The sequence below is a fragment of the Neltuma alba genome, unplaced genomic scaffold, assembly GCF_004799145.2.
Source record: "Neltuma alba isolate B1F8T4 unplaced genomic scaffold, ASM479914v2 tig00011916_pilon, whole genome shotgun sequence".
NCBI classification, from domain to species: domain Eukaryota; kingdom Viridiplantae; phylum Streptophyta; class Magnoliopsida; order Fabales; family Fabaceae; genus Neltuma; species Neltuma alba.
The window spans coordinates 697197-725044 of NW_021636509.1; the positions used below are offsets into that span (position 1 = coordinate 697197).

The 27848-nt window shown below is 30.9% G+C and overlaps 3 protein-coding genes across 3 annotated transcripts; 1 reads left to right on the forward strand and 2 right to left on the reverse strand.

Annotated features, from left to right (window-relative positions):
* Positions 1-8112: 8112 nt before the first annotated feature.
* Positions 8113-8517, reverse strand: LOC114719477 (ethylene-responsive transcription factor ERF096-like). The gene has a single exon (XM_028904989.1). It carries the CDS (start codon positions 8515-8517, stop codon positions 8113-8115), a length of 405 nt encoding a protein of 134 aa, XP_028760822.1.
* Positions 8518-19377: 10860 nt separating this feature from the next.
* On the forward strand, positions 19378-22700 carry LOC114719400 (protein ALP1-like). The gene is made up of 2 exons (XM_028904873.1): positions 19378-20763; positions 22603-22700. Exon 1 carries the CDS (start codon positions 19382-19384, stop codon positions 20738-20740), a length of 1359 nt encoding a protein of 452 aa, XP_028760706.1. The 5' UTR covers positions 19378-19381; the 3' UTR covers positions 20741-20763; positions 22603-22700.
* On the reverse strand, positions 22122-26318 carry LOC114719478 (calcium uptake protein, mitochondrial-like). Its single transcript, XM_028904990.1, has 7 exons — positions 25958-26318; positions 25293-25360; positions 24202-24428; positions 23948-24031; positions 23102-23279; positions 22621-22917; positions 22122-22369 (listed from the first exon to the last, which is right to left on the reverse strand). The coding sequence occupies exons 1-7, from the start codon at positions 26316-26318 to the stop codon at positions 22163-22165; spliced, it is 1422 nt and encodes a 473-aa protein (XP_028760823.1). The 3' UTR covers positions 22122-22162.
* Positions 26319-27848: the final 1530 nt, after the last annotated feature.

The following is a 27848-nucleotide window of genomic DNA, read 5'->3' on the forward strand; positions in this document are numbered from 1 at the left end:
TCCCAGTAAAGAGAAGGGACATGAGAAAAGGAGAAAAGTTTTATTTAGCGTGTGTTTAACTCAAAGGAGGAGAGAGGAGAAGAGAGATTTTAATGGAAGGAAGAAGAGAAGGGATGTGAGGAATTTTAGCATGATCCTGGTTGGATTGATGAGAGGGGGAGCAAAGGGGATGCATTTTCATGTTACTTTGTTTGGTTCGGGAGGGGAGAGGAGAGGAAAAATATTTTTATTTGGACAACTTTACTCTTATTTCATTTAAATTGTTTTTTTTAACTTTATATATTTTTATTGAATATTTTTGGTGTATATGAATTAATATTTAAAAATAAATATATGACAAAATTTGAATTTAAAAAGTCCAGACACCAACATCATATTATATAATACATATTAGATGGGTAACATGGAGATATTAAAAAATATTATGAGCATATCAGTTAAAACAAGTCAAAATGTTATTTTTCCCCCAAATTCCCTCAATTTTGTTTGGAGGGGGGTTATGAAGGGAGAGGAGAAAACCCCTCCTAAAAATTTTGACAACCTAAACAAGAGGAGGGGAGCAAAATCTCTCCTACTCCCTCCCCTCATACTAAACAAGGCCTTAGGTGTAGATATATATGGGGAGATATTCTCAGTGTACATTTCCCATCGAGAAAAAGATGTTTTTGCCTCTTTTTGTTTTTTTTTTGTTAGTGGGTTCAGAACCATTTTTTATTCTCAAGACAAATTTTCAAAGGCATTTTTATTATTCTCAAATGATCTTTACATTTCATATATTTTTTTTTCATAAAAAAAGATGATGAGGGGACACAATCTACTTGCATTCCCCTTTAGCTTTATAATTATCTTTAATTATGCTTATATCTTGAGTGATTATTTCATCAATTCTTTTGTTTTTTAATTTTATAGCAAGTTCTTCTTTTATAATTAAACATATATAACATCATTACATGCATGCTTATTTTCCACCTCCTCAAATTTATAAATATTATTGTTGCCAATGATGTTGTAGTCTAATAGCGTAAAAGCTTCACTTTAAGTAAGAAGTCACAAGTTTAATTTATATTGTTTGTAATTTTAAGCCGTTAGTGCAGATGAGTTAAGTCTTTCAAGAACTAAATAAGTGCCAAGTTTAAAAACAACATTTTAAAATAATTTTAAAAGGGTTAAAAAAAACTATGGGTGAAAAAATGTTTTTTATAGAAGCTTTTCTATATTGATTGATTGCCGAAAAGACTCGATAGAGAGTAGGGGTGTTCAAAAGAGGCCTTCTTTTTCGATCATATTGGGATGGGATAGAATCATCTCAAAATCAGGACGGAACACGGGACAGGGTCATCCTGTCCCGGTAGCAATACTTTTTTAATCATATTATAATTATTAAATATTAAAAAAACAAAATGTTTAGGGCATATGTAATACAAAATGTTTACATTTGTAGCCTTCAACACATATGTAGCCAAATAGCTATTGTTTATTTAAAGTTTTTATAGTTACTTATAATTTTTGGAATGATGAAAATAAATTTTGGAGTTATTATATTATTGATTATTATTTATTTGGACTGTTGCTTAAGGGCCTATTTGGTTTGAGGGGAGGGCAGGTGAGGGAGGGGAGGGTGGGGGAGGGGAGGGGATGGCAGGTTTTATCCTCATCTTGTTTGGTTTGATTAAAAAGAAGGAGATGGAGGGATATTTATAATAATTTATATTTTTTATTTTTTAGTTAGGATAATATATTTTTTGTATAAAATAAATATTATAATAACATATTTTATGGGTGATTGTGGGATATCAAAAAATCATAAGGGTATAATGGTTCAAAATTTAGCTCCCCTCCAAAAACCTTTATGGACCATTATACCCTTATGATTTTTTGATATTCTACAATCACTCAGCTAAAATGGAGGGGAGGGCAAAATTTTTAACCAATGAGGGGATGGGCTCCCCTCCCCTCTCCTCCTCTCCAACCAAACACACCCTAAGAGGGCTAAGCTCAAAAAAATTTAAAAAAAAAACAAAAAAGATACTTTTAGAAGGGTTAAGTCCAAAAAATTATGAATAGAAGAAAACACAACCAAAATCCATTGTAAGAGGCCCAACTACAAGATAAAAAAGTTTTAAAAAAAAGAGATATCCTAGTCTCATCCCATCCCCGACCAGGATCAGAATAACATGGGGACGGAATGGAACATAAGACAGATGTGCCGTGATCAGTCATAGTAGTAACTAGTAAGTGTGATTGGTGGTCAATTTCGTAAATAATTAAAAAGTGAGATTGTTGATTTTCTACCCTAGTTAAAATAACAATTGATGTCGAGAGTAGTTAACTTTTCTTTTTTTGAAAAAAAAAAAAATCTTTTCACCCTTTTACATCAGTGTAAAAGGACTTTCTGTACTTGTGATAATTGTGAGATGATGCAGAAAACATTGCACCAAAACCTGTAGTAGAGATTCAGAAAGTGACAAGCATGTGCATGTCTAAAAATATAATAATATATTCTATTTTTAATATAAGACCTAATTGATTAATTTGAAGATATTAAAAAAATTAGTTAACTTAGTTATTTATAGAAAACAAGTGTTGTCTTTCCTAAAATATTTTTATTAGTCATATGTGTTTGAATTATTCATTAATAATAACTCCTTAATATGTGCAATTACTATAGGAATTAGTTGAGGGCAAATATATAAATAATAGAGACAAAATAAATTAGAATCCTATATTTATAATCAAATTAAATGTCAAACTATTTTTTATATTAAAGACATGAGATAGTAACTAATTAATTCACCAAATGAAACTCAAAAGAGCAAATCCTTAAATGAGAATTTAAGTTGTCATGAACTAATTGGATGGGGAATCTACATCTGGTTATTTACCGTTTTGTGTTTTCAGATTTGATTCGTGATTATCGGTTCGAGTGATTTGGTGATAAGAATCATTTTGTGTTGATGAAATTTTGCTTGGAATTTTTGATGGTTTAATATGATCCACACAACTATTGTTTATGCCATTTCCACGTTTTGGTATCAATTAAAATTGGGTGGTTGTTACAATATTCTTTAGAATTTTAAGATCTCACAAGTTGATTCTTGGTACATTTAGTAAAGTTGTAATATTGGAGGGTAAAAGGCTTGATGGCAAAAGCTGAGCTTTTTTTTTCCCCAAATAACCGGAAAAAAAAACTGAGTTTAGTTAAAATGAAAGAAAACCAACAAAAATGTGGCAGTACTATAGACCTCCGCCCAATTCCAGAAAAGGGAAGAAATTTAGGGGATCCCAATTCTAATTTTTGTAAGGGCATTTTTATGAAATTCAATCAATATATTAATATAAAATGCACTATTTATAATAGGTCATATTATTTATAATTGCTTTTAATAACACTCCATCATATGAAGAGGTAATGAGGTGAGTAAAGTTTTAAATTGTGATTGGCCGATATTACTTCTTTACACACACGTGTATGTATGTGTTTTTTCAAATTCTTTTTAGTATTTTAAGTTTTTTAAATTAAATCATATTTTTATGAATTGTTTTTTGGGTGAAAATATTTTTATGAATTAAATTCAAATTATTTTCACATTTTCGTAAAATGAATACTTCACAATCTACATGATATTTGGCCAATATATTTATTTATTAAACATTAAGTTGGATTAACCATCAATAAACTTGTGAACTAAATAAGCACTGTTTTACTCTGAAGAATACGGAGAGCACTAAGTAGTTCCACAAAAAACCAGTTAAAATTAGAGAAATCAGTAATTCACCTTTGCCGAAAGATAAATTTTAAACATTCATGGGATTAAGCTTTAATGTGGAAATTGAGTTCAGTTGGAAAAAAAAATAGCAAAAACTACCCCCAAAAGAAAATTGGTCAAAATCAAGAAAAGAAAAACTAGTGATTAAACTAGTTCTAACGGGGTTTTTTTAATATACATTTATTTTAACCATGCATGTATTATCATAAAATGTCATCAGATCTTTCTAAATTATGATCTATGCACATTTATATCTGTCAAGTATCAAAAGAGATAGACTATAGAGCAAATGGTCACCAAAAACATAACTTTATTTTTTTTAACTTCTTTTATAATTTATAATTTTATAATTTTGTTTATTTGAAATTTTTGTTTTTATATTTTATAAAAATTCTGACAAGCTGCGATATTTGTAGATCATGAACAGTGTAATTAATTCCATAAGTCCTATGTAATGCATAAGACCCACGCTAATTCCTAAAAATTAGGGGATTAAATTTTAGGGATCAAATTGATAATTGAAAAAAGTGTAAGAGACTAAAGATATTTACTGTAATTAATTTAGATTGTTTTTTTATATGATGAAACTTTTGGTCCCTCAAATTTTTTACAGCTATTGATTTCATCCTTGAAATTGAATCTTCATCAATCAAATCCTCAAAATTTTTTTACTGATCATGTTACTCCATACTTTGTTATTTTCTCTTCAAACTGTTAGCACTAAGGGGGTTTGTTTATGAAATTTTAAGAACTTGATTGATTAATATTACTATTTTCACCTTAAATATAAGAGCTTGTTGAAGATTTAATTTAATTCTAAATATAAAACTTTAATCTACGTTGTCTCATATATATATTTATTCTTTTTCCCGAAGCAATTCTTACGGTGATTGCATATATTAAGAAGTTTACATTTTAATGTATATAATTAATAAGGATATTTTAGAGAAAAAAATTTATTTTTTGTAAATAATTAACTTAACTAATTTTGTTAATATTCATAACTTAGTTATCTGATTCTTACATTATGGACCAAAGGTAGCATATTTTAAAAACCAAATCGCTAACTAAGGTAATTTTAAGGAACTATAAATTACAATATTTTTTATAATAAATGTAAATTATGATTTTTTTTTTTTGTACATGTAAATTATAATTCTGACAAACGTCTTGGTGCAGACAAGCGAAGCTTCGCAAATAAGAAAAGGGTTTTATGTAGGCAAAGAAGTACTTTAATCAAATTGGGCAAGAAAGTATCTATTGGTCCAATCTTTATTGGGCCGTTGGCATTTTAAAGAAAGTGGTATTCATAAAATTGGCCTGAAGCTTGAATTATAGAAATTTATTGGGCCAGAATGAAAACTCAAAATTTTAATGTGGGCCCAAATAGTTTTTGCGGCACAATGGTTAAATTATTAGGCCACTTACTTGGCTAAGCTAACATGGAAAATGCTGAAAACAACGTTTCGTAATGCTCCTGGAACTAACTAAGGACTCATTTGGATTAACGGTAAAAAAGTGACTTATTCTTAATTAATTTTTTGAAAAATTAAGATTAGAAAAAGTTAAATTAGGCAATGTGATTTATGTATAAATTTATTTTTATAACTAAACAAGTTTGTAAAAGTAGAAGTTGTTTGGATTATTATTAAAAAAAACAAGTCTAGTGTAAAATTTGTTAACCAAATAATATTATATAATCAATCGAATGATATGCTATGCACAATTTATATATACAAAGAAAAATAATATTAAGTATTAAAATTATTATAAAAAACCGTGTTTAAAATTATTTTTATTAAAAAGAGCATTAAAAATAAATAACTAAAAATTGGTTGGGAATTAGCAAAGAGAAACATAAGGACAGTATAATCATAAGAGTAAAAATATCTTTTGATTTCAAAAAGATGTTTTTGCATAAGTATTTTAAGTGTTTTTGTAATTGTGTTTAAAAAAGCAACTTTTGGCTTATGAGTAAGGTTGGCCAAAAGTTGATCCAAACATGTAAAAAATTAGCTAGGGTGTTTGTATGACGGGACAAGAGCAGGACAACCTTGTTCGGTCCTGTCTTGATAATTGGGATGGGACTTGTTTTTTGTCTTGTGTCCCATTCTGACTGAATGGTGTCTCATGCCGTTTAGGACAAGATTGAGATGTCCCATGTATTTTTATTATTTTTTTGGATTTTTAAAAAAAATTATATAAAGAAAATAGATAAAAATTGCCTAAAATTTTGATAATAATAGAAAATTAACGAGAAAAATGTTTCTTTTTGAAAAATAGAAAATATATAGACTCAAGATACCCCAAAAAAAATCATATAACATACAAAAAACTTATAAATTGTAGGCAATATAATTATAAAAGTTGTAATATTATTATATTAATAATAAAGTAAAATAAATTTATAAAATTAAAAAAGATAATATATAGGAATGGAACACCCCATCCGTGTCCCTTCCTATCTCAAGACACTGTCCTATCTCAAAATGATTAGGACCAGGATGAGACACCAAAACAGGACACAAGTGAAGACTCCTAAAATTAGCAATCGTGCTTGATAGGATCAAAAAGAAGCGTAAAAAGATTTATTTTTTGAAACAACTCATAGTATCCTCAAATCACTTAGGACTTGAGATTAGTCTCCATTCAGCCAAGAGTGTTAAGATTATAACTCTCCCAAAAAGTGCACTTCCCGAGATTTATTTTGACCATAAATATTAATTTACTTCATTTCTCAGATTTATAACTTTTCGTCCCAAACTATGCCTATTATCTATTGAATGCACATGGTAAAAGTTTTCATTAATGATGGTTCCAATGCAAATAATAATTAAATATAGTATTTTAAAAAAAATCAACAAGTATTTTTTAAAAATAACTAACTTAACTAATTTTTTAATATCAAAAAATTAATTATTCAATTTTTATATTAAAGATCATATGGAGCAGTAAGGTTGAAAGAAAAAAGCCAAGGGCCAGTTTGTTTCTCCTTTTTATTTTTTTATTTCAAATCAATTTTATAAAGTGGTGCTTTAAAACAAGTTTTAGAAACCCAAAAAAAATTGTTTGAACAATTATTTAAAAAAATTACATTTGAAAATAAACATATAGATATCAAGGGTGAGGTTTCAATGAGAACTCAAGCCCTCAACAGGAGGAAAAGCCATTGATGGGAGAAGAAAATGTTTTCCAATTTTTCCAAGCAAAAGAACTATTTTTTTTATTTTTTAGTTTTTAAAAGCATATTTCTGTTTTTGTTAAGGAAAAAAATTAACTAAAAACAAATTACTAAATTTTTTTTTTTATTTTCTTGTATAAAATGACAATATATTAAGATAACAAGCAAATTACATGATGTCCACAGTGTGAGGACCTCGTGCATTGGAAAGTATATATAGAGTTGAAAGAACTGTCTGGTCCAAAAGAAACTCATCAAAAGCTTGAGGTCAGGAGAGGCCATAAGGATCATTTGTCTTCATCACGCGTAGCAGTTGAAACTTATTTCAGTTGATACTATGTACTCATCCAGTGTCTAATATAAGATCTTTTTGACTAATTTGATTAAGTTTAAAAAGTTAGATAGGTTAGTTAATTATAAAAAATTTGAAGTGTTTTTCTGAAAACACCATAATCATATTTCTTAATATCCTTCTTCCTTTTTCTATTTGATTATAGTTGGTATCCATAGAAGTAATTTAGAAAAAATTAATAAATATAAGAAATAGATCTTATATTTGGCGTTGAAACTAACTCAATAATTAAGTCTTTTATTAAGGACTAGATGAGTATCATCTGCACACGTGAAGGCCGATCAAGCTGACGATCCAGAGAAGAGGTTTTGACGTGTTCGTCCCAAAAACAAAATATATATTTGTGCACCTCTTTTAATTTCAATTTAATCATCGATGAAGTCAATATAAAACCCCCTGCCTCTACATGTATATATAGGAGGAGCTTGTGATATAATTATGCAGACTAGTAGATATCATTATATATATATATATATATATATATATATATATATAGAAGGGGGAGAAAATTAAACATCATAATCAAGACAATGTTGACCCTTTGACTTTCAGACACAATTAATTAGCCTGCTTTTTGAAGAAGGAGGACGTAGAGTTATACTACTACCACTTCCCTACCTTCTCAATAAGCCTCACACATCACTATTATGTTTACTGTTTCATCTCAGAAAACCACAAATCCGATCATCATCATCATCATTGCCATTCTCTGGAAAGTGAAAACGTATATATATATATATATATATATATATATATCAGCATATGGCTGCAGATTACTTAATAGTAGTAATTCCCCAGAAAGAGATTCATCATCACTTTCCCTTGTAATTCTTTTTCTCCTCACAGTCCAGAAGCTCCTCCAGCAGCTTATCATCCAGGTACTCGAACTCAAACACTTCATGGCGGCTCCTCGAAGATGAAGAAGAAGAAGAAGAAGGAGCTGCTGATGAAGAAGAAGTTGCTGTGTTAGAAGAACGACCAGCTGTGAGAGGATACTCATTTGGGAAGTTGAGAACAGCGAATGAGCCTCTCATGTTATAAGCAGCCCTGTCATATGCCCTGGCTGCTTCCTCCGCCGTGTCGAAAGTCCCCAGCCACACCCTCTGCCCTTGGTTCGTCGAGTCCCGGATCTCCGCCGCGAACTTCCCCCATGGCCGCCTCCTCACTCCCCGGTACCGGACGCCGCCGCCACCCTCCGTGTCCTTGCCCTTATCCATACTTTCCGCAGGAGTAGTATATACGCTGATTAGCTTGTTGATTTGTCTTTGCTTGCATGCATGGTGTGAGTTTATGTTGCATGTGACATATTTATACGGTTGAAAACGTTAGGAGCCGAGGTTGTCCAAAGAGAATATGCCACGTGTGTGGTGCTGGGGAAATAGTCTGCACGTGGCCATTCAGGAGAAAGTTCTAAAGTTGCACGTCCATTGAATCTGGCTGGTCAATGTGATGGCTTTGCCAAGTTTTGAAACTCTTCTGGGCGCCTTTTGTATTTTACTTCTCTCTTTTAAAAAGGTCTTACTTTCTTTATATATATATATATATCTTTTAATTATGATTCTTGAATTCAAATGTGTCATGCAACATATAGATATAAATTAAACGTACCTCACGAAAAGTAAACTGATTAGTTAATTAATTAATTAACAAAATCTTCTCCTCTCACAGTTAAAAGTCGATATATATAACGCAAATCACGTGAAGATAAAATTCTCTTAGTTACATGGCAAAGATGATCGGTATCATCATTTTGATGAAGTCATGAATGATTATTTTACCACCCTTGGGTAATCAAATATTCCTATCTATATATATATTCACATTAATAAAATACTTGATCCCTCTTATCTTTAATATAAAAATTACTACTTATTAATAGAGAAAATCAAATAAATTAGTTAGTTATGACAAATGTGACATGATCTCTTCAAAATCTACCTGTGTAACATTAGGTAAATTAATTAGGTGAATTAGTTTGAGAAAGAAAATAAACATAGCAAAAAAAAGGATCATGATGTTATATTTAAAATTAAATGTGACATGATCTCTGTAAAATGTATTAACTCTTATAACAGGACGGGGGATATAAAGTTTAGGAAAAAATAATAAATATAGTTGAAAAAAGAGACTATGATCTTATATTTAAAATCAAATTTAACAATATGGGGAGTATAAAGTTTTCATCTTTAAGATTTGACAAGTTAGTTAATTAATTAATTATCTTTAATTTTTGGAGCAACTAATAGCACTACAAGCACCAGCTAGCTATATATATATATATATATATATATATACACACACACACCTATAGTGATCAGAATTCGATTCCATCTATTATTATAACAAAAGGATACACATACAATTAACCCCATGAGGAATAAAACGAAGTAGAGTATATAATTGTACAAGAATAGATCAATGAATATGTGAAAGTTCAAAAACATCAGCATTTAAGGAAACATAAAAGAGAAAATGTATGTGTGGTTGGAGATGGGTAAATACCCTGAATCCTTCGTGAGTGGACATGATTCTCCATAACTATATATATATATGATTAAGGAATCAGAATATATATAACGTTATTAATAATTAACCTGACATTATGTGATATGTCTCGATCAGAAACAACAAATAATAAATAATTAATGAGTAGTTAGAGTCAAATATACAGGGCTAAACCTAAGGTGATTTATATATTATGGTTACTGTATATGGCATCTAGTTATATATTAAACTAATTTCTAGTTTATTGGTATAATTTTGGATTGCTTAAGCATTCATGTATAGTCCTTAGTACGTACCAAAATTCGCAAGCCATGGGGGATTTTGTTCGATGAATGAGAATTTATCCACTACACAACATTATAAGATAATAAAGCAACTTGATTATTAATGTAGTTTAATTTTTCACTTTGTCCCAGAAGAAGAAATGAAAAGTTCAAGGAGAATAGATTTAAATTACAGAGATAATAAATAGTGGCGGAAAGGAATAGGGAATAGGACGTTGGTGAGTGTATTTGTTTCCCATGGAAGTTTGGATTTTGAACACTACTTTATTTATTTACTTACATTAAACTATCTCTGATTCTTAATATAAGAGCTAGTTGACTAATTTAAATATATTAAAAAAGTTTGTCAATTTATTTATTTGAAATAAATAGATATTGTTTTCTTTAAAATATCCTTGCTAATCATGTGTATTAACTTGAAGTACCATTTGATGGAATCTTTAATATGTACAATTACTACAAGGACTATTTTGAAAAAAAAATAGATAAATATGAGAGACAAAATATATTAGAGTCTTATATTTAGAATTAAAATAAAAGTCAAATGAGCTTTTATATTAAAGGTCGGAAATAGTACATTACCTCTATTTTTATTAATTTTTTTCTAAGATAATTCTTATAATAATAATAATAATTCTAGTCAATACATTTAATTAGCAAGGATATTTTAGAAAAGACAATACTTATTTAATTATTACAAATAACTAACTTAATTAATTACTTTACTCTACTCAAATTAATCAACTAATTTTTATATTAAAGATCGAAGGTAGTATATGGGTTCATATATAAAACTATCCATGAAAATATTTCTCCACACGCAATACGCATCATAAAGTCTACATAAATATAATAATACATATGAACTTTCTCATATGGTGCAAAAGTATCATCTCTGTTAAATGTAACTAACATTTTTTACTTTAGTAAAAGTGCTAGCAAATGAGCCCCATCATACTAAAATAATGGACATTAACCATCCTTAACTGACACTCTTAATTTTGTTTGAAAAAGTTCGTATGTACTAATGCATCTAAGTTAATTTTATGATGCGGAGCTGTGAACTAGGCATGTAGGGGGAATATTTTAAGGGTACTTTACAGTTTGAGGCTATATATATTTGAATCTTTTTTTTTTTAAGGACAAAATAATATATAAAAGAAGTAAAACATTTTTATTTGAAAAAAACTATGCATGTGAGAAATCAAAGATGGCGAGCTTGGATGAGAGCATATACAAAGCAAGCAATCCTAAGGTTTGGCCTATAGTTTTAACTTTTAATTAATACACACAGCACATTGAAAGCACACCAATCAAATGGCTAGCTGAACTATTGGGGGCCCCCCGGGGGGGGAAGAGAACCAACGATAGCCATTCTGTTATTTTGTGACTGTAAATTAACTTTGTCTTAAAATTTAATAATTTTTTAACTATACTTCTATTTATCATATATAATTTCAAAAAAAAATTTGCATAATAATAAACAAAAAAATAGTACGTTAGTGTTTAAAATTTTATTAAGGTGACTTATACACATGATGGAAAAAAAAATTTTTTTATCTGTCTTGTATAAATAGGATTAGAGGAGTATATATGCAGTTTAAATCTTGATACAAGGCTTTTTAGGAGGATAAATGTAGAAGAATTTAGAGGGTTTGTTTCGCACCATAAAATGTCTTTCAAAGGTCTTTATTTATTGCGTTCATCACAATATTATTTTTTTTGCCAACGACATCACAATATATATACATACACACACATATGATTCTTTCATAAATATTCTAGAGGAGTGTTATATTGATATTAACTGTTTTTTTATAAATATCTCTAATACCTAATTAATCAGTCCATGCTTATGTGGAGTAATATACTCTCTCTTTTGTTTTGGGATTGAATTAAGAGAAAACTGCAATAAGGTCCCAACTAAGAGAATTAAATACAATTTTTTTTAAATTATCAAATTATTTTGAAGTTGCAAAAGACTTTATTGCAAGATATTTTATTTATTTAATTATCGAATTGCCCTTGTTATTTTTTTAAAGTATGCATTAACAATTAAAAAAACAATCGTTAACAACTTAAAGTGTAATAATTAACAACTATCGTAGCAGATATTAACAACACATTTTCTCAGTGCATCACAAAAACATAATGCATGAATTGTCAATATCTGCTGCGATAATTGTTAATAATTACACCTTAAGTTATTAACGACTGCACTTTCAATTGTCAATACATACTTTTAAAAAAAAAAAGATAAGAGTAATTTGGTAATTAAATAAATAGAATCTCTTGCAACAAGGTTCCTTAGAATTTTATATTAATTTGATAATTTCAAGAGATTTTTTGGTATTTAATTTTCTTATGTAAGACTTTATTGTAATTTTTCCTTGAATTAAAGAACATCATATCAGTTTCTTCCTTCCCCCCGTCAGAGCCGTAAATATGATCTTGATTAAAATAAAATAAAAAAAGTTATTGAGTTCTAGAAGAAAATGATAGCAGTAACAAATAATAATATTCTTAAAAAAAGGAACAAATAATAATAGTAGTAGTAATAATAGTAGTTATAATAATAATAATAATAATAATATAATAGAGTATAGAGTTAAATGTGAAAGCCGATGGCAGAGAATAAAAGATAAAGGTTGGAAAAAAAAAAAATGACAAAGACGTAAATGTCTTACTCTAATAAACGCAACCTCTAACACTTATATTTTCATAAATTGAGAAAAGTGACATGAATGAATTTAATTTTATATAAGATCCATGCCGTGATTTTTCACGCTTATAATCTCTCTTCTTTCTCTTTTTAAATCTTCTATGTATATATTTTGTTTTACATAGAGAATTTCACTACTGCAAAATATACTCATAACCTCGATATTTAACGTCGGTTTTTAGAGAAAGTGATGAAAAAAATAGTATCATTTCTTGTAATATTTTGAAACTTTTTAACGTCGATTATTTATAAAACTGACGAAGTTCTGAAATAATTCACATTGGTAAAAAACAAAAAAAGCTGACGAACGACATCGCTTAGTATTTAAACAGGAGGGAGTTGATAACATTTAATTGCGCTTCTTCGATTTTGAATTCAACACAGTTATAATTTAATTTTCATGTAGTTTTATATGTTGAATTGGATTTTTGGAATGGTTTATATATATAATTAAACTTCCAGTGTCAAAATCAAAATCTATACCCACACATGATACTCTCTGAGTCTCTGATCACTTTATTATTTTAAAGCATTTTTAATTAACTACTTCATAATTCATATACCCATCAAGGTGAATCATTAGTTAAGTTGATATCTAATTTTTCTTTTTCTAATTCACCTTTCTTAACCGCAGTTGATCCTCTCAATCTCCAATCTCAACTATTAATTAATTATTTGCAAATCGTTTTGAATTTTGATAAAGCCACATGCGGATTTTAGGTTAAAAAAAGTATTAATTACTTTAAAAATTTTCCAAAATACGAGTACCTTATAAATTCGTGCGTTGGTATATGTTACTTATAACCTTTAAAGAACTTATATATATTACTCCTCCGATCCTTAATATAAAACATATTTAACTAGTTTGATTAGATTAAGAAAGTTAGGTAAGTTAGTTAACTAACTAACTTACCTAACTTTCATAATCTAATCAAACTAGTTAAATAGGTCTTATATTAAGGATCAGAGGAGTATTTAGAAAAGTAATATGAAGGAATTTGGCAGAGCCCTCGTGCTCAATTAACATTTAACACCCCATTAAATCTTACTTAAGCATATCACTACAAAAAAAAGGTGACTTTCACAGCAACATTAAAAGTCGCCAGTGAAAATCTTACTTTCAACAGTGACCATAAATGTCGTCACTAAAAGTATACCTTCAGCAGCGACTTTTTAGAGTTGCCACTGAAGATCAATTTTGAAAATTGAGACTTTCAGAGGCAACATAATGTCACCACTAAAAAGGACTTTCAGAGACAACAGTTACTGTCGCCACTGAAAGAAGTTTTTAGCAGCGACTCAACATGTCGTTATTGAAAGCACCTTTCAGCGACGATATTTGTGTCACTGCTAAAAGCCACTTGCAATGGTGATACTAAATGTTCCCGTAGAAAGTTCTATTTTAACTTTTTATTATTATTTTAAGTTTTTTATAAAAAATATCATATTTAGATAATAATTTTGCTCATTAATATGATTCATTATGACAAAATAAAGTATTTTTATATGTTGTTATGCTAGAGAGAGAAAAAGGAAGATAGAGAGATAATATGGTTTGTGTGAGAGTAAGAGAGAGGGAAGGAGGAAGAAATGAGTGTGTATGAAAATGAGACATTATAATTATGTGCGTGTGTAAGAGCCAAGTAATCACGATAAAATTTATAATTAAATTTTATTATTTTTATATACTATTTTTATATTTCATAATTATATATAAATATTAAAATAAATAATATAATAGTTTAAATAATTAGAAATAAAAAATATAACAAATTATATTGTATGAATTATATTTTTTTACACAAAATGGATATTATAAATAAATATTTTAATCAAATAAGAAAATTAAATATAAATATTGAATAATAGTATTATTATTTAACAATACTTAAAGTCGCACGGAAAGACACTTTCAAATCGCCGCTAAAAGTCTATTTCAAAATTTTATTACTATTATATACGTTTGATTTTTCAACAAACATCACCAAATTCATTTTAGCTCAATGGCAAGAAGAAGAGATGTAGAAAGAGGAGGTTAGGAGTTTGAACTATAAAAAGATCGTATTTATGGTGATAAGATCCAAATCGAGATGTGAACACGTGGCATAGATGAGGTGGTAAAAGGGTTTTAATATAATAATAATTATAATAAAACGTCTTACTTAAGCAATGACTTGGCAAATTTTGACGAGTCAAATGTCAATGACTGCAAAACATTTTGTGCGATCGACAAAGATTTGGAAACCTCCTAAATTCAACATGTTTGAAAAGCAAATTAGTTACAATTTAGATGAGAATTAAATATCAAGGGCGAATAGTAAAAAATTACTGCAGTAATAACATGCACAAAAGTGATAAAAACAAATTATCACATACTATGACATCTCTTTAATATAAAAAAATAATTAACTAATTTCAGTAGATTAAAGGTTTGACAAACCATTTTGGAAGGAAAAGGACATGATTTAGAACCCAAAAGCACATTAATAGTTCTGTTCCTTGTTTGGTTGTGCAGTAGCTTTTAAGCCAAAAGTTAATCTCAACCTGTAAAAATCATAAGCTATTATGAGTTATTTATTAAAAAAATGCTTTTTAACTGTGAAGAGAAGAGAAAAGAACCGTTAAAAAAGAAGAGAGAAGTTTGGTATGAATAAAAGGGAAGGGAGTAAAGAGGAATGGGTAAAAGGGATTTTGCTCCTCTCCTTTTATTTGGATTGCTAAAATTTTTAGGAGGGGAGAGAATTTTTTTAAGATTCCCCCCTGATAAACCTCCCTTCCTAAATTAGAGGAATTTAGATGAAAATGATAATATTTAAACTTGTTTTGACTAATATGTCTATAATTAGTTTTTAATATCCCCACGTTACCCTTCTGATCTTATATCATGTGTGTAAGGGATGGTAACTGTTACACTCTTATCAAATTATATATGACATCATAAAATATCCTCTCTCCTCCCATCTCTCTCCTCATCAATTCAAATAAGATAATATTTAAATCCCTCTTCTCCCTTCTCTTCTCTTCCCTTCCCTTCCATTAAAATCCCTCCTCTCCCTTCCCCTCCCATCTTTTGAGTCAAATAAACTTTTAACATGTGTAACTACTACAAAAACTAGCTTAAAGAAAAATAGATAAATATGATAGACAAAGTAGATTAAAGTTTTCTATTTACGACCAAATTGAATGTCAAACTAACTCTTATATTAAGGATAGGAGGTAGTATCAAAGTTATATAATTGATTTAAAAAGATTAAGAAATTAGTTAAATTGGTTAATTGTAATAAATATGTATTGATTTTTCTAAAATATCCTTAATCATTTGTATATTGGAACTATCTCTTGGTGGAACCCTTTATAATCATTAGGGATATTTTAAAGAAAATATTATAAATTTAAGAGACAAAGTGTATTGAGATATTATATTTAGAATTAAATTTAATAAATAACGAAAGTAATATTCATTAAACATAAAAATGTCAAAAGCCAACAAGAAATAAAAAAGGGTGACCATGTGCTAAAGATTTATGTAGAAGCACTTGAACCTACCGTTAGTAGTGCAAGTATTAACAAATTGATGGTTGCATTAAAGCATCAAACCACCATTCTTAGCACTGTAAATACTCCTCACTCAGTCTTAAAACATTTTTTCTTTTCATCTTTTTCATTGGAAGTAACTCGTACACTTATCACATCATGGAGAATTGAACATGCAACCCTATGTTTAAATAAGACTTTGAAAAAGTGTCAGTTAAATCAAATGACTTCAATGCACAAAGACTTACATTTAAGAATAAAATTAAAAGAAGTTAAATTAAACCTTAGTTTTCCAAGAATCCATGAAGAATTTAACTTACCTTTAACACTCGAATTCTTATAATATGCTCTAGACTTGGAGTGGTTACATTTTTTAATCTAGTTCCCAGTCACTTGTATCAATAATTTGTTTGCACTTAGTTTGATAATTTCTTAGGATTTGATTCTACTTCTCCCATATTACTATTTGACTCTGTTTCAAATAAAATTGTTTTTAATAATAGTTTACGCTGAATATTTAAAATAAAACCCATTCAATAAATCATTTCTTGAAATTTAAACTTATGTTTTTCTTTTGATGGGTCAGATTTGCTACTATATCAATTAGTAACTTGTTAGTTAAAAACTAGATTTTGTCTAACTGAAAATTGGGTTTCATTACTAGTGATTGAAGTTAACCTTTTGATATTATGACCAACCATTTGGCGAATCATCCCCTTCCACGAAAGTTCCACTCAAAATAACAAATGTCTTACTCAAGCAATGACTGCGTATTTGGGTCAAATCATTACGACCAATATTTGAAGAATTAATTGTCAAAGGGTTAATAGTAATTAATCAGCATCATTAAAATAATGTTAAGAAACACCAGTAATAACATGGTCAAAAGTGATAAACACAATAATCCTAAATCCAATCAACATGAGAATTTCAAAAAGTGAACAAGGCTGCGAAAAGAAAACTAGGTGTTAGAAAATGATCATAGAGTTAATAACATTATTAGTTTTTATAGTTTAATCGAATATTGATCTTGGTCTTTGTAATTTTAAATCATTGATTTGATTTCTATATAATTTCATAAAAATTTAAGCTGAATTTAAAAAATGGTCCTTATATTTTTAATATGTTTTGATTCTTATTCTTATACCTAAATCCAAATTAACTTCTTATGAAATTATAGAGACCAAAATTAATGATTTGATACTATCTCCAGTCCTTAATATAAGACCCCGTTTGATTTTTATGTTGGTCCTAAATATAAGACTCCAATCTATTTTATCTCTCACATTTACTTAATTTTTTTCAAGATAGTCCTTCTAATAGTTATAGTTTTAGCCAATATACTTGATTAGTAAGGATATTTTAGAAAAGACAACACTTATTTATTACAAATAACTAACTTAACTTCTTTCCTTAATTTCCTCAAATTAGTCAATTGACTCTTATAATTAGGACCGGAGGTAGTACTATAAAGACCAAAATCAAAATTAAAATTCAATAAAGACTAACAATAATATCTACCTATGATTGTTTTTGCCAACAATATTAACCCATGATTATATATGTGTGTGTATCTACTTATGATTATTCTTGCCAACAATATTAACCCATGATTATATATATATAAATATATATATATATATATATATATAAGCATTTGAAGTGGATTCCACGTTATACAATGACTAATTATTTTTTAAAGATTTGATTAGCAACAATTGATTGTGGCATTGGTCCATGCCATTATAATTTCAGATTTTGGGTCGAATATTGCTTGAATCTAAATTAATTGATAATATTACATATAAGATAAGATAATTTAATTAACTAGAAAAGCATAAACACAACCATATACTTATCACTTTCAAACTCGCATTTTGTTGGAGGAAGAAAATATAATTATGGGAGGATGACATCCAAAGACCAAGTCTTGAAATCTATAATTAAGGGAGTGCTTGTTTTGTCCTATTTATAAATCACTTTTAACATATTTCATATATACCAAGAAAAATATTAAACTTTATTAAATCTTATTTAAAACTCTACAATTTTTTAATTTTATCCTTATTTAAGATATATTATACTTCATGTAAACAAAATCAACACAATAATAAATGAAGAGTAAAATTATACATATATATAAAACAATTTTCTTAGTATCCTATAAATAGGACTAAAAAATATATTTTCTCTTTGTTTTATAAATAAGGTCAGAAGAATATATAATAAAATGGTTTCACAAAATGCCCTTAGATCAGTAAAATTTCAAGTGACTTAAATAGAATTAAAATTCAAAGTACATTCACATAAACTTCCTTCATTTTTTAAAAAAAAATATTCCTCACCCAATTGGACGCATGTCCTATTGAGAGTATATCTTCCAGAGTTTTTTTTTATTCACATGGATTCAAACTTAAAACCTCGTAACTATTTTCACTAATAGCAATGCCTGTTAATATTAGACCACTAATTATATGATTATCTCTTCTCCTTAACATGAGAGCTAATTTAACTTGCAGTTTGATTTTAAATATAAGATCCTTATCTACTTTGTCTATCATATTTATTTATTTTTTTAAAATAGTCCTTGTAGTTGTTACACATGTTAAATGTTTCATCCAATAGTAGTTTCAATTAATACATATAATTAGTAATGATATTTTAGAAAATACAAGACCTATTTACTAGAAATAACTAACTTAGCTAATTTTTTTAATCTATTCAAAATAGTTAATTAACTTTTATATTAATAATAGGAGTAGCATATCAGAGTAGTAACCAAATTTCAAAATAAGATTCATAACTTGTTAATTTATCCTTCAACTTAACTCATTTAATTGAGTGGCTTTAAATATAAGATTTATGTGCGAGACTTAGTTGGGACTTGGGATATTAATTTTTACATCTAAATATAAATCGTGTTATTTATTTATTTATTTTTTGAAAAAGGGGCGACCCAGAAAGAGCCAAGCTGAGTGAGACATTTCACTGTCACTGTGATCTCGATTATTCAGTCCGCTGCCCCAAAAATCAAATATGGCGCACTCCGATCAGCAACGCCCGAGCACGGCTGCCTGCGGCAGCGGGGGCAACAACAACGGCAATAGCTCCACCGGAAGAACTGCCACTAAACGTAAGGCTAATAAATCTGGTTCTGCAAATTATCTCGACCCCCAAAAGCTCGCGGCAACGATTTCCTCTGTGACTTCTACCGCCTGTTCCTTTCTACGACAGAACGACCTTGTCCTTCTTCCTTCACAAACTCTGCTTCTGGAATCCCTCCTTTCTTCCACATCCCTCTCTCTCACCAGATTACTCTCTCTCCTTCCCAAATCCTCCGATCCTCTTTCTCTGTCTCCGACTTCTCCATTGCTGCCTCAACCACAATGCTGGTTCCATCGTTTTCTTTCTTCCGCTTCCGCCGACGATTCCATGTGGTTCGACGCCTTCCATATGTCGAGACTTTCGTTTACTCATCTTCTTAATCTTCTCTCCGCCTCTTTGGGCTCTGCGATCTCTAAAATTTCTCCCGATTATGCTTTAGCTGCCTCGCTGTTTCGCCTGGCTCATGGAGCTAGTTACAAAGCAGTGGCGAGGCGGTTTGGGATCGAATCTTCTGTTGCATGTCGGGCGTTTTATGTTGTTTGTAAAGCAATCAATGAGAATTTGGGGCATCTGTTTGAGGCTCGGACTGCTTCGGAGAGGATTTCTGTGGGTTTTGGATGGAAATCACTTCCAAATTGTTTTGGGGTTTTGGGCTTGGCGAGATTCAGGATTGAGGGTGAGCTATTGGGTAAAAATGGTTGCCTGATGTTTCAAGCATTGGTGGATTACGAAGGGAAGTTCCTGGATGTGTCGGCTGGCTGGCCGAGTACCATGAAACCCGAATCCATTTTGTATCAGAGCAAGCTGTATTCAGGGGTAGAGGAATCCCCGGAATTGTTACAGGGACCTTCGTATAAGCTTAGCGATGGTTCTTTGATCCCACCGTATATTTTGGGAGATTCTTGCTTTCCTCTTTTGCCATGGCTTTTAACGCCTTACAACAGACTGAATGAAGAAGATAGTTTTAGCTCAGTAGAAAGGGCCTTCAATTCTGCTCATGATCAGGCGATGGGTTCGGTAGGATCTGCATTTGGGAGACTGCTAGCTAGGTGGCAGCTTCTATCAAAGCAATGGAAAGAAGAGTGTGTTGAGTATTTGCCGTTTGTAATTGTTACTGGCTGTTTACTGCACAATTTTCTGATTAAGCGTGGCGAGTCGGCGGCAGAAGAATTTGTAGAACATATAAACGAAGAGGGTCTTCCTGTTTATGAAGGAGTGGTGGATGAAGGTGCACTGAGGATAAGAGATGCACTTGCTTTGCACATGAGTCGAGTAAACATTGAAAGATGAATGACATAGCTATGGAATCAGAGGTGCATTTCTATTTCTATGTACATTATTGATGGATTGGCACTGTCACTTGTTTGTGAATCACGTATGGTCATAAGTTCATTTCCCTCGGGATCTTGTCATATCCGTGGTGCTGATATGCCATAGAGATTTGATAGTGTCATTCTGGTTCTGAAATTGTCCAACTTGTTAACAAAACTGGACAGTATGATATTATCGTTTAATCTCTTTTGAAATGTACGATAATGTTTAGTATTCTTTTATATTTTTTCGGAAGACATCTGGAAGGCAATGTGTCGTGGTATTTTCGGAAAAGGTGAGAGAAAGAACGAGAAAGAAAGAGAGAGAACGGGGAAAGAGGGATTCAGAGAGCGAAATAGAGAGAGAGATGAGAAAAACTGAATATAATCTTTACACTAACTGCGAACAACAGCAGTCTGATTACAATCAGTCCTAAGAGCTTCTATTTATAATCTTCTGATCCTATCTACCCTCTAACGGCTAATAATAATAACGGTCTTAACTAACTTTTATTATTTACATTTTTCCATAACACAATGGCTTCATTTGTTTCCTTGATATATCAAGTAGAATTTGCGAGAGATGGTTGGGTACAATTCAACTGAGTTTGCCCATCTGAATTTCCCGTAAAGTTACCTTTCAAAAGGAGAATGCTCAACTCAGGGAGCAATGAAACAATATCGTATTGATTCTTTAGAATTAATCATTGCTTCTTGTTACTGGAATTTGGCCAAGCTAGTTTTTGATGAAATCAAATGTACTTGGCCTTTTTGTGAAACTGAATTCAGACAGCCTTTCTTCTATATCTACCGATAATTGTGTGCAAGGAGATAAAACCAAATAACAGCTGGTTCCATCTCTGAAACATAGCTTCTTTTCTTGGACTGAATGACTTAGGCCAAATCTAGTTCATCATTTGTAGACCATCTGCGACCATCATTTCATAAATTGCGGGCTTAGATATAATTTTTTATTGCATTTTAACCTATCCATTACTTCTGCTTAGGAGAGATAACTAAACTTGGTTCGTGTAAACAACATTAACATTGAGTAAGCTATCCGTTTGATTGGCCCATAAAATATCCCAAGAAACGAGGAGATTTAGAGAAGCAGGCATTTACATCCAAATAAAAACATGAAGGCTTCTCCCAAAAGAAGAAGGGGAAAAAAAGAAAAAGGAAAATAAAACTTGTTACCTCACAAAAGGAACAAGATGACTGCACATTTCTTGATTAGAGGATCTCCCCTTCTCTACCGTAGATGAATCTTCAACTAGACTAAATACACATGATACTGCAATTCATTACGAGAAGAGACTCGAGATGGCTTGTGGCTTGTGAGAGTGATAATGATGGATATTTATGTTGACTTCAGGGTTCTTCAAATTGTAATATTTATAACTCAAAATTGAAGCTTAGCTGAGGAACAGTTACTTGCACAATTGAACAAGCAAGACAGCATACTCCTGCAACCTAGACGTGATGAATTACTCTGTCTCTTTTGAATGACCCTGATGAACTCGTCTGCACTTAAATCTCCATCTCGGTTTGCATCAAACACATGAAATATAATGTCCACCACATTATCTGTAATTGTCACCCCACATACCTGCATTTATATCATAGTCAGAAATCGCCAAAAATATATGTTGTTTGGAGTTATGGATAGCCATTACATATTTGGAAAGTTTTGAGGAGGGAAGGAGAACATTTATATGCATCGTAATCAAAAGTAGAGAAACAAAAGAAAATTCAGGAATATCCGGAATACTTATCAATAGAACCCACTTCTGATATCTGTTTTCAGGATTAACTTAATGTTAGCTATATTTGATGGCACAGGAACGGATAAGTAAGTACTTGAGATGCTGCCCTCTGGAAATCAGTTTTGGTCAAGGTCCCATTTATTTTCCCATAGCTGAACAAGGCCAAAGAGAAGGACTGCAGCTTCTTGCGCAATTCTGCAAAGGCTTGGAATTCCTCAAATGTAATTCTTATGTCCCTGAGGTGTGAGTCATTGTCCAATTCATCAACTAGATCCAGCAGCTTGTTTATGTGATTGATGTCAGCAGATGCAACCAAGGAGAGCCCGAAATCTCTGGCTGAAATGCTTCCTCTTTCGTTGTAGTCATAATGGGAGAACTCTAACCGCAATATCTGCAAGTCACATTATCACATTGCAGTGATACTGATGGAACCAGAGTTATTCATCTCATGACATGAAGGTTGGAAATTACAAGGGAGCGTATGTACAAAGGTAAAAACACCCTCTCTTTGATATTCCCCCAAGACAACCCTTTGGCATGCACTGATATCTTGTATAGTTTGATCCTACGCATACCTCATCATGTAGGTCTCTCAAGAATTGGCCAAATTTCTCAATATTTAAACAATCCTTTCCGTCTTTGCCAAAAAAATACTGGAAGAGACCCCCATCTTCTACAACAGTTACATCCCCTTGTCTGTGCTGGCTTCGCATCAAGGTCATCACTTTGTTGAGTTCTTGCTTGTCTATGTGCCTGCGTGCGCAAGATTTATACATTCACCCAATTACAAATTCATGAAAAACTGAATCACCAAACATTCTTGATGTATTTCTGCTACCCTTTTAGCATTTGTCTATAGACACTAATGGTTTTGTAACTTAGTGCCATGAAAACTCTCTTATAATTTTTATTAAAACACATTTGTTTATAGGCAGAGTAGAAAGAGTATTCTCTCTTTCTTTTACCTTTCTCAATAAATAGCAGTGGAAGTTGAATCTTTAGCGTATAACACAACTCAATTTTAATTGTTGTTATGTGAACTTATGCATAAAAGTATGCTTCAGTTAATAGTTTAACTACTTGAAGAAAGTGAGGCGATGTTACCGAAAGAAGGATGTTTATATGAAACTCGAGAATTCCCGTTGTTCAAACGTAATTGGGAAGACACTCATAATTAAATTGGGTTTTCTCATCATCATATATGGATAGACCAAGTGACTATTCAACACTATCTGACTCCTCAAATAACGTACAAATCACTCTCTGTATCTGTTTCTTAATATATCGCCATGTGTATGAATAATGTAGATGCATAGTGAGGGTACAATATGCTGAAGCTCAATGCAGACGTGCAGATTGAAACAGAAAACTAAAGCTTTTATTGGATTTCCTTTCTCTGAAGGAGGAAGATTTAGACCTACCCGTTATTGTCAAGATCAAACATTTTAAATGCCACTTGAAAGCCAGACTCTGGGATGCTCAGGAGAGTAACAAAGAAGATGTACCTGGCGTGATGGGAAAACAGGTCAGCACTTCAGCTCTGAACTCATCAAGGATTGAACTATGAGTCATATTATGTACGGTGTTTGTTCCACATGGAGCTAGACACTTGAGAGTATAATGTGATGAGCAGGTTAAAAAAGGGAGAAAGAAACAAGGAAGAAGGGAGACTCACTCTGGAAAAGAAATGAGACCATCATTGTTAGTGTCAAAAAGCATGAAGAACTGAGAAGGAGGACAACTGAGTTCACCAGGATGCTTCTCTCCTGGGAGATAACCTTCTCTCACACGAGATGATCCTGATGGCGGAAACACCGGCACAACCGCTCGCATCAAATCCGCCGGTGTCATAAATGCCTCACGGCTTCCTGCTGTTCTCACTGATGCAAAGTACTCAAAAACCTGCGCTTGTGAACATACATGGTAACCTCATAATCACTGAAACTACTTCAGCAAACTCTCAAATTTTTATCAGAATATGACTTCTCTGACGTGGCATGTGTTATGGATACGTAAGCAAACTTGTTTCTTCTCCAGTTGCCATACTCTCCATGCGTTTCTTGCCCCCGTCTCTACCTAGAGGATTTTGCACTTTGACAGAATCCTAGAGCAGTTTTTTCTTATAGTAATTTTTATTATAATATTTTAGAAAAGATTTTACTGTAGATTTATTATTCACTCATTTTTTTATTTTAAAAAAATAATGCTAATATTGATAAAAAATGAATTTTTTTGGGATAAAAGTGAATTATTTAATATATCTAATATGTTTATATTCGATTTGAGGTATAGTTTTTTTTTTTTTGAAAATAAACTTTCATGCTGTATTGACAATGTTTTTTTTATTGATATACCACAATCAGCAATGGCAGCCACTATCAAAATCATTAACTAGTACTACCTTCGGTCCTAATTATAAGACCCAGTTGACTTATTTGAGGAGATTAAGGAAGTAAGTTAAGTTAGTTATTTGTAATAAATAAGTGTTGTCATTCCTAAAATATCCTTGCTAATTAAGTATATCGGCTAGAACTATTATTATTAGAAGGATTATTTTGAAAAAACATGCATAAATATAAGAGACAAAATGGATTGGGGTCTTATAATTAGGACTAAATAAAAAGTCAAACGGGGTCTTATATTAAGGACCGGAGGTAGTATTTAACATGTGTGAGATAAATTGAGTCTAAAGAAGGAAATTCTAAATTAATTAATATGACTGCTTTTATTAATTTGTGTCCAGCATCCATTAATAAGATTGATTACCTTTTCAGGGGGGCTTTGCAAGCGAATCCGTTTTTCGTATTTGAAAAATACTCTTCTCCTAAAGCTTTCTGGAGCCAACAAAAATAAAAACACACTAGAAATATGAGTAGTTATATATATATATATATATATATATATAATGCATATAAATTAATAAAAAAAATATTTTGCAACTCGAGCAATTCCTGCAAATATCTTCATGTTCAGAATTTATTCCCTTCACTCTATAATATTCAGATTTTCTTTTTGGGAAAATTGCAAAAAAAAAGACTCTGGATATTGCAAAATCCCACATTAGGAATTCTCACAAAAAATTGTTGTTATTTGCAAATCAGTTCTTGTTAAAACCAGTTAAAGTGTTGTCATGATTCCTAATTTGAGGTTTTGCAATTTTCACAGTCTTTTATTGCAATTTCTCCTCTTTTATTTTTCTTCCTTTTGAGCTTGTGATATTGTGCTTCAATTGAGACTATTTTACACACATACATATATCCTTGTCTGAGTGATCTCAAAAAATGCAATTTCTTCTGATCTTAGAAATTACAATAATTAGGGAAATAAATTTTATCTCAAGATTTTATTAAATTCAAATTTTTTACATTCTTACATTAAACATCAGAATGTGAGATTAAAAAGAAAATCATATATATGTGAGCATATTATACCATTGAAGAGGAAGGAGGATTTTGCCTGAGGTTCATACTGTTGCTGAAGCTGATTCTCATCCCTTGCATAATCAGCGAATGCCTGAACAGAATCCTCACCCAAAGAATTATAAAAATACCAAAACCCTAAGGCAGAGCCAACCACCGCAAGTCCCGAAACCGACGTTACAAACTTATCAAAGTCCGTTTTATCACCATTTTTTAATCCTCCGGCGGAGGTGGTGGTGGAGGTTAAGGTTGACGATGACAATGTGGAGGGTTGTGATTGGCCGGAAAAGATCCTAACACCAGTAGAAGGTCGAATAGAAAGGACTCGATGAAAAGAATGCCGAAATCTTGTGAGGGACGTCCAAGAAAACATGCTAATGTCGGCTTGAGATTCTAAAACTTTTAAGATATCAAAAAACAAAACACAGAGATGAAGACTCAAAAGACAGGATTGGTGGCTTTAAGGAACAAGAAAAAGAAGAGAGACAGACAGATTAATAAGACATAGAAGTAAGATCCAATATGGATGGAGCAGAAAACATGTAGGGATCAGACATTGTACTATAAAGAGTTCGTTGGCAATTTATGGTTACGAGAGCCTCACACCCAAAAATGGAAAGTTGATGTTCATTTTATCTTCTTATCTTCTCTCTCTCTCTCTCTCTCTCTATATATATATATATATTGGATAACATAATAATCGTCTGTAAGTTTTTCTCTCTTCCACTTACACACAGATATCAAAATCGAATAAGCACATCAAACTAGTGCAATCTAATTGGTGTTCGTAGGGCCCAATAGTCCTAGGAATATCAGCTAAAGGTATTACTCCTCCGATCCTTATTATAAGACCCAATTTGACTTTTTATTTGGTCCTAATTATAAGACCCAATTCATTTTGTCTCTTATATTTATGCATTTTTTTCCAAAATAATCCTTCTAATAATGATAGTTTTAGCCAATATACTTAATTAGCAAGGATATTTTAGGAATGACAACACTTATTTATTATAAATAACCAACTTAACTTACTTCCTTAATCTCCTCAAATAAGTCAATTGGGTCTTATAATTAGGACCGGAGGAGTAATTTGGTTGTATAGTCCTGATCATCAACTTCTTTTTTTAAGCATCTATTTGAGCTTAACTAAACAAGATTAATGTCACATTTGCTTCCTTGTTTAAAGAAGCGAGCAAAACCAAACTGAAACTGAAGATCAAACTCAATCAAATTGAACTTATTTGGTTTGTTATATTAAGTTATCCGGTTTGGTTCAGGAAATTTTGATCTTTTTGGTTCAGTCGGCCTGGATTAGAATAAAATAGATCAAATAAACCGAAATATTCTTTTCTTTTTAATTCCCCTTCATTCTCTATTTCAATATGCATGTATTTGATGGTTAATGCATACTGTATTTCGATCGGATGGTTCTTTCTGATTTCATTTGGATACTGGGATTTAATGCTTGCGTTTAGTACTTCATGGTTATTTTATTTCACTTTGCACATTTATTCTGCTCTGTTTAATGCTTCCTTTGTTCAGCTTCTTTTCCTCGGTCTGATGTAGCAACGGGGAAAAGCAGAATAAAGCTTGTAAAATCAAGTCTAATGGGCCTAACTTTGGGCCTATGAACCGAATGGAATAGGAGAACTACTATGTCTATGAGATCCTAAGAAAAAGAATTACTAAAACATCTCAGAATATCTTATAATGATAAATCTTATTGTTACAAATGACAACTGTTTACTTGTTATTAAAATTTTGATAATTATATCTCTTCCTTAGAACCACGTTGCGATTCTCCGAATTGAATAACCGAATCAAACCATGTTATCGCAGTCTTTCAATGATCCAATCCTTTTACCTTTATATATATATATATATATATATATATATATTTATA